Source organism: Oryza brachyantha, chromosome 11 (assembly GCF_000231095.2).
Source record: "Oryza brachyantha chromosome 11, ObraRS2, whole genome shotgun sequence".
NCBI lineage: Eukaryota > Viridiplantae > Streptophyta > Magnoliopsida > Poales > Poaceae > Oryza > Oryza brachyantha.
In genome coordinates, this window is record NC_023173.2 from 12,030,060 (window position 1) to 12,038,722 (window position 8,663).

Sequence of the window (8,663 nt, forward strand, 5' to 3'; positions counted from 1 at the left end):
TAAGAAGGTACCAGGAGAAGATATCAAGAGGTATTATTTTTATCGATGTAAATTTAGTACCTTACGTACCAGGAGTTATCAAATTTTACACTAAAATTTTGATACCTCGATATACCTAAACAAGGACATTAAAATTGCTCCCCTACAAAAGTTAAACAGACCTCCCCATCTATACAATATGGTATTTTTTTTGGAGTATTATATCTGTGAGTAAATGAATAAAATAGTTTTTGAGCAAAGAGTAGTACTTGTTGTTCATGCAAGTACGGGCATTGACAATGTCGTCCGCCTAGGCTTTGGATTTCCCAAAGGCACAGAGTGGTTTGGAGCTGTCCCCATAGTTGTGTTCTCTTGGGAAGCATCCCAACATGCTTAAATTCTCTTGTGCTTTTGTACTACGTCTCCTTTCAACAACAAACCATGGAATATTAGTATATTACACATGCATTACATTATATATAATCTCTGGAGAGTGGAGATTGGAGCACACAAGACAAACTCCTTTTGTACTATCTGTGTCTACAAACACAGATAAGTTTTAATTGTAATTTAGTATAAACTAATGTGCATCTATGCAATATGGATGAAGAGTTCTTTTGATTATGTTAATGCAGGTGAGAGAACCAAAATAGGCAAGTCTCTTTCAAGTGGGACCCCATGATGAGGGGTTCAATTGCATGATACAAGATGGAGACATATATACGTGAGCCAAAGCAGTACAGCTTCATATCTTTGCTTTGGAGGGTTTCTTGATTGGCTTATTAGGCTGCCATTAGGTGTCTTGCTTGTTTGCTCATGAGATGGTAATTAAGTAACTTTTTCTTGATGACAACTTGTTTAAAATAATTGTACCGCCCAACAGAGATAACTCCTAGTGCTGTTACAAGACGATTGGATTAAAGATAAAACAACAAGCTTGTATATCATGGACAGCTAGAAGGATATTGTCTAACTATGACAGCAATCAAATTCAAAGCCAGCTATGATTATTTCAACATAGTAGTGTTAAGGCCAGCAATGGTGATCAAAATTATCTCTAAATTTAAGAAGGATCAGATATAAGGTTCGTTGTCAGCCGGCTATCAGAAAGTCAGCAATGGTAAGAAAAAATACACCGTTTAGCCATTGAGAAAGCATGCACGCAAAAGTAAAGGAAAAACTGAAATAATCTTCGGAAAGGACGCAGCCAAAGAGTATATATATGCATGCTGAAGATGTCTAATGGCATGTTTGTAACCTTCTGGTTAATCAAACCTTCCTGATTCTGAATCTGAAAACGCCAAAACCATTTTAATTACTTGCTGTAAGAAACGATGGCGTCAAGATTTTTTTTTTTTTGACTTGTGATGGTATCAAGATTGTGTGAGACAAAGCATCGCATAAGCTGTTCTGCTTGGAAGGAAAAGCTTCAGTCTAAGCTTTACTGTGAGATCAATAAGTAGCAAGTCTTTGATCTAATTTTTGCATCCTAAGCTTGTATCAAGTTATCAGCCGGCTGAACATGGTTGTCGGCGACAAGCTCAGGACCAATATCAGGCAACGAAGAAAGAGGGAAACATGGCAGGAAATTACCCCAGCCAAACAACTTGAGAGAGGACGAAGGACTTGTATGCAATTTGCATTTTGTTCTCAAGGGACTTTCTTGTAAACTACTAGCTGAATGTCTGTACTTTGCAAAAGATAAAAACATATTATATTATTTCTAAAATAAATAGAAAATTATTTTTTATGAAATGTGACCATCTTTTTTTATATAGAAAATATCCATATCAATTTGATTTAATGTGGATATCCATCATTGATTTTTAATATTATGAAGTTAAGGGGGTAAATTGTAAAAATATAATGGGAGTAGATGGTGGTGGCAGATTCTACTAGAGAATTTTATAGTAGTAAAGATTATGTTGGGACCTTTGTAAATTGTAGTTCAACCACCATTGTAAGCTGTAACATGACGATGGTGTAAACAAATATGAATCTGTGTTCCATTCTGCAATCCAGCTGGAAACTAATATCTGACAATAATGCAGATACCACAAGACTCAACGGCTCTAGATGATCAATGGAAGAAAGTTGTTCTAAACTGTGGGCCATCATTGCATCTATCAACTTAAGGGGAAAAGAAACACGGTAAGCTGTGTGCTACAGTTTGGGATCATACTGCCCAGCTGAGTTTCACAGGTCATCAGCTAGAGAGTTACTAGTACATGCATCCCTTCTGCATAAACTATATGTGAAAAAGGGATAATACAAGAGACCTCAGTTTACTACACTTGTGCTAGACAATACTTGTCTACTTGCATATTACAAAACTTGCGTATTGCAATTTTCCAGTTGAGTACAACATCGAAGAAAGGATTTCGCATTCTGGTCAGACCATAATAGCAACAACAACGATGTACAAGACTTGAAACAAAGTCTCACCTCTTTAAAATAACTTTCCTATATGACAGATTGACAGTTCCAGGTATACGTTCTCAACGCCTACCAAAATTGGAACCATTAGATGCACCTCTAAAAATTAGTGTCATGGCCAGGTGTGAAAAGGCCTAACCATCCTAACCTATACTAGCTTTCTGGGTAAGTGCCTAGTGCAAAACTGCAGTCTCCGCAAGAGCATGACCTGATAAGTCTTAAACTCTCATTCACCTTCTATAACTGCATTGAACTACTGTACTATGGAAGAACACGGTACCTTTTCACATGATCTTTCCTTGACCTGCAATATGACATGAGACGTCTCTCATCTACCTCCCCTGTGTTTGATAGCTGAACTCCATATTCCAGCAATCTCCTCACATCTCTAGGAATGGGGCTTTGCCATTGCCCATCCCACCAAGCAGGTGCAAGAAGTGGTGTCAAGGCACATTGGTGCTGTTGATGTTGACAGCTCAAGGGCCCAGCATATCTGTTCCAGATATGGCCCCAGCCAACCTGTGACGAGAGCCCCTCAACCAGTAAGTTACTGTGGACGCTGCTTAAGAATGTGAAGTTTGCACCTGGAGACTGATGACCATGACCTGATACAAGATAATTGCGTAGTAGTAATTTAGATTCAGTCGTCATACTGAATTCTTCCATACAAAATAGAAGCAGGTATGAGCAAAGAGATATGCACCAAATCTATTAGCTGCAGCCAATGCTGCGATGAGTTGTGCATAGGTTGTCCCCACACGGCGGTGTGCTCCAGTGACCACTGCATATCTGGCTTGGGAAGCTAGAAAGAAATCAACAAATGCTGCCCACCTAGGAGCTGAACCCCAGTCTCTTGAACGAGAATCCAAAGTCTGCACAGGAAGGAATTTAATTTGGGCAGGATATTGCTTCTTACGAAAGTGATGGCAACTAGCTGAGATCTCTATAGAAAAAATATTATTTAAAATAAGATAGACTAAACTATGTTAACAAAATTGCAGAACCGTTTCTATTACTTTATCATAACACACTTTCACCTATACTATTAACTGGGAAAATTTATGACCAGGATTCTTGAGTGGTGCAAGGTAATGAAATTTTACCATGAAGTTCAAATATTAAGATACTTCTATGCTTTATTTGCAAAAATACATATAAATTATGTATCCTATTGTACTATTACTGTTTAATACCAGTATACTTCATTATCTCGCTGCCCTTTTGTGCATGCTTAGTTGCAAAAATTGAATCGGTTAACATAGATTCTTGGTACAAATCTAACAACTATGAATATACTTCTCAAGTTTTCAGTAAATAGCATTGAAAAATTGTGGCAAACATAGTGGTGGATATTACATGTAAGAGAGTATACTGTACCTTATCAGTTCCAGTTGTCTCTAGATCAAAATTCTTGGAGAACTTTTTGTGATCAAAATAAATCACCTGCTTAAAAAGTGGATCATAACCATCAATTTCCATTCCTTTAGAAATTCAAAACCAATTAATTACAGAAACTCAATCCCTAACCATAATCCATTATATTTGAATAAAACTGTAAAGTCCTTGAGATCACATTCAACAAAGAAGCTAACCTCAGCAAACTCGCTGATGTCTTGCTTTATATCCTTGGCAAAGCCTGGTGTATCTGAAATTACTGCCACCCGAGGTGTACCCTTCAAGTGACAAATCTCTATAGCTCTCTTAATACAATTAACTGCAGCTTTTCTTGCTCGAACTGGCCTAGTCAAAAAACAAGTTATGCTAAGGAGTTCAAAAAGTATGGCGTGGAAGGTAGCTAATAAATTTGATTTGAATAATTGTAATTTGTAGGTGGTGGATGTTGTCGAGTTGAATTGATAAGGTGCAAAAAAAATTCATATGCATTAGTTTATAGGAATTTCTGGAAATTCATAATTTATTTTAAAAAAATAGAAGAGAAAGGTTAAAGAGTTAAGAATGGCACAATATGAAGAAAAAGAAAAGAATAAAAGAGGTTGACAGGCCAGTTTGCTGTTACTATAGTGAGTTACACTATCTAAGCCATAAGAATCTTTACTGATTTTAGTGGGATTTCGATGTTATGATCCAATCTGTGATTTCAGATAACTAGTAACTACTGTAACAAAATGGAATTTAATTACTTTTAAAAAACAACTGCAATGTCAAACAGACCCTTAGGTTTCTGTTGACAACTACGTCAAGAGTTTCTGTTCACATCTACAGGTGGAAGCAGCATATTTCAAGGCTAAGTGATGAGCCAGTTATGTTTGACATGTGAAATTTACAATCTAAAATTGTCAATATCCTATTATGTTTTCAAAAGTGAATGTGTAAATTTTACATATATTCCTCTCATTGTGCCACAGGTAGTGCCCCATACCTATTTGTCATCATGCGCATGTGCAATACAACATCAGGACTGGAGCCCTTTAAAACCCACTGAACTGCCTTTAAAACTGTCTGTGAAGGAGATATGATAACTTGCATAAGTTCACCAAATGTATTAGGTCTCGCATGTAATGAGCTCGCTGATCCAAAGAGCAATGAAGCAGCTGTTTTCATCCTAGGATGAACATTCTTCAGAAAAAATTGGATCCCAACTGCATCTGTAGTTCCATCAAACCTAACATCAGGAACAAATAACACTACGTCAGCATGCGTTGATTTTTACATTTAGCTTTCATGAGGAAATTAACTGTTAGGGAAAAGATGACAAGAATTTCCCAGTTAACATAAGCAGAAAACAAGTAACACTTAGCCTTTTCAAGGGTTTTAGGAGGCTTCTTATGTCAGATGTACTAGTAGAGAAAGTCAAGCATCATTTATTCCTTCAAATTAGTTTTTGGCTGTTCTTACCCTTCTAGAAACTGGGATTGTTTAGAACATAATACAAACGAGGGACTCACTACCTTTGGTTTTAATATGGATCCTCAATCTTTCTATATTTATAAAGCTCACCTGTTTGCTCATTGACAAAAAGAACTGCAAAGATGACTTATAGATGGATGGTAAATGTTAACAGGAGATTGCAAACAGATAAGTATATCATGTTCTTAACTTCTTATACTGTCTTCCTTTTTTTATTTCAAGATAACAAATTAGCTCATAGCCTGAGTATGCTTAAGTATCTGGCATTTTATGTAGATCAAATGGAAAAGGAAATGAAAACATAACATGGGGTAGCACAGTAGCAGTACACCAGTAGTAATCCACAGCATGAATAATGCTACCAAAGCATTTGTTTACAGGCCATGTTTACCGTGGGAGTTACTGCCTACTGAATAGCAGCTACAGTTATTTCAAAATAGAACAGTATTTAGTTTGCAAAGCAGTAGTATATCTTGGCACCAAAAAATGGAAAGCACGAACTTTGGTAACTCGATATGTCTATAATGCTTGCGAATGATCTGTACAATGAAAAGAGGCAAGATGTGAAGTAAATTTTCCAACGCAGACTCTCTTGCTGCACTGTGGGTTAAGTATCTAGTGTGCTGTGATATCCATATACAAAAGTTGAGAAAAAACCAACTTCAATAAGTTGGTTGGAAATGAACATCTGGGAATTCAATATATTCAGAGTTAAGAGTTAAGATGTTCTACAGAATATTCACTTCATTTTGTTCTTACAAAAGAATCTTGATGAGTCGATGTGGATAAAGGAAAACACAAATGCATACAATTTGCCCCACATAGAACGCAATCTCAGGTAGCCTTTCTATTTCACTGACAGCAAGTACACATAAGCACACTGTGAAATCATGCAAAAAAGTTAAATAATACCTAAAATCTGCATTACTATTGGGGATAATCAAGACTTTCAAAATATCTAGTTAAATGTTTTACTGATAATGATTTGCATTAAAAAGATTGATAGGTGCATGTCATTTAATCATATCTAAAAGGGGGGAAATGCAGATACATAATGAACATATCAATGTTATGCCAAGAAAACTAACTATTGAAAATGTGACTGTACTAGATTGTAACTCTAGACTATAGTACTAACCAGATGATTGGATCTTTCCAGCTATTCCAGTCACTACAAAGTACATTTGTCTCTGTTGGGTGTTCAAAATTGTCGACCCTCATGTTCAGATCTCTACCATATTTTCTACCGCAATGATGTTTCCTCCATAAATGCTTTACTTCTCCAATAGTGAATGAATGATTGGTGTAAGAAATGTACTCTCCAAAAGGATATAACCCCCTGTTGGATAGAAGAACAATTACATGGTAAGATGGTAGTGAATATCAATCATCAGTACTCTAAATTTATAATCATTGCAATAACAATAATTTACAAATTCAAATAGATATTGCACATAACAACTTTATCACATCTAAAGATGGAATGACCAACTAGAAACTTAAATTTGTTATGTCTTACAGTTATATCTCATATATAATCATCATAGGGAAGCCAAATAAAGCTCCAACGTATTCAACCCCCATACATAAGGAAGAAAAGTAACTGAAAGTAAATGCACATACCTGGTTTGCCCAATGATGAGAGACCGGTTCAACATAATACTCAGTGCTGCTGCTGTCAAAATCTTGTACATCTCATTACCAAACCCAGCTTCAGAGGATTTCCCCAACACAAATCCTTGCTTGCAGAACTCATATGGAGGAAGCTCTCTAACTCTTGCAGCCCCTGACAAATTAATTGAACAAGTAAATATTGGGCTCCTCAATCGACCTAGGAACTCAAAACTAGCCCCCCAAGCACTCTAGACAAGATCACAGTTCCTACTCTTGCTGTTTATGTTGGTAGCAGAGAATTTACAACACAGACAATCTAGAATGAGCTTTGCGCAACAGCGAAACAAGCTTCAAATTCAGGGCGAGACAACATAATAGACAAGTGGTGTTGGTACCGATTTGCCTATCATGAGAATCTCTGTGTGGTGTTCTTGGAGCTAGTTCTGCATAAGCGCATTGTTTCGATTTGAGCAGTGAACACCAAATTCTTAATCCTTGTACCGAACAAATTTGGACTTGGGGACATCATATTACCAAAAATACACATTGATCGATGGAACTACAGATTTGCAAGGAGATCAAGATTAACATTTTTCACAAACGAGAGAAGAGAGGAGACGATTGGCCACCCCATGAGTCCATGGCATGTGGGCCCGGGTCCACATGTCATGGACACGGGAGGAGTGGCAGGCTGATCAGAGAGGGATCCCCCTGTGAGGCGCACGGATCACCATCAAAAGCTCGGTGAGCAGCGGTGAGCACGCACCGTGGAGCAGGAAGTGGCGGCGGATGAGGCCGCGGACCCGGAGGCTGGCCGCCTCGGCCTCTCCCCGCCCCGCGGCCTCCTCCCCCATCGTCTCCACCGTCGCGCACGTGGCCCTGGAGGAGGAGGCGCCCCCTCCTCCGTCCGCCGCCGCCTCCCCGTCCTCCGAACCCCTCGCGGCGAGCTCGCCCCACGAGGGGGAGGGCCGGGTGGTCGAAGACGACGGGAGCTGAGGGCCGTGGGCGTGGAGGAGGAGGAGGAGAAGCAGGAGCGCGGCGGCGGAGACGGCGGGCACGAGGAGGGTTCGCCGGAGCGAGCGGCCGCGCCGCCATCGCGGCATCGAGGTGGTGGTGGTGGAGGAGGAGGAGCAGTGACGCGAGGAGTGGTGTCGAGATCGCCGCTGAGCAAACAGAGAAAAGACATGCTTACCCGTCACCCTTACCGGTTGAATTTCGAATCATTTTTGGGCTGCTGTAGACCGTAGATTTTGGATTTTCGTATTCACTAATCAATCACTAATGAACACTGTTAGTATAGTAAAGTTGGATGAGCTCATTCAACCAATTTGGCCGGATGCATCCATCCAGGATCTTTATGGAATATTTCTCTCCTGCGCGGCCCTATCCAGTTTCACCTGCGAAACCAAACACATCAAAAAACTGGCGCGGCCATCTCCTATACAGAGAAGTCCAGCCAACCAAACACACCCTAAGCCCCTACATTGAGGCTCTGTTTAGTTCCCAAAAACTTTTGAAAAACATCATATCAAATCTTTGGACATCTAAATAAAGTATTAAATTTACATAAACATTAAAACTAATTACACAATTATGGGAGAAATCGTGAGACGAATCTTTTGAGCTAATTTAGTATATGATTAGCTATAAGTGGTACACTAACAAACATATGCTAATGACAGATTTATTAGACTTAAAAATTCGTCTAGCGATTTCTAGACGGAATCTGAAATTCATTATGTAATTAGAGTACGTGTAGTATTTCA

General features: G+C 38.8%; 1 protein-coding gene across 1 annotated transcript; it reads right to left on the reverse strand.

The window, feature by feature from the left end:
* Positions 1 to 2,065: 2,065 nt before the first annotated feature.
* LOC102719052 lies at positions 2,066 to 8,114 on the reverse strand. Its single transcript, XM_015842181.2, has 8 exons — positions 7,664 to 8,114; positions 6,907 to 7,069; positions 6,422 to 6,622; positions 4,796 to 5,038; positions 4,008 to 4,155; positions 3,793 to 3,858; positions 3,119 to 3,287; positions 2,066 to 3,020 (listed from the first exon to the last, which is right to left on the reverse strand). The coding sequence occupies exons 1-8, from the start codon at positions 7,998 to 8,000 to the stop codon at positions 2,677 to 2,679; spliced, it is 1,671 nt and encodes a 556-aa protein (XP_015697667.2). The 5' UTR covers positions 8,001 to 8,114; the 3' UTR covers positions 2,066 to 2,676.
* Positions 8,115 to 8,663: the final 549 nt, after the last annotated feature.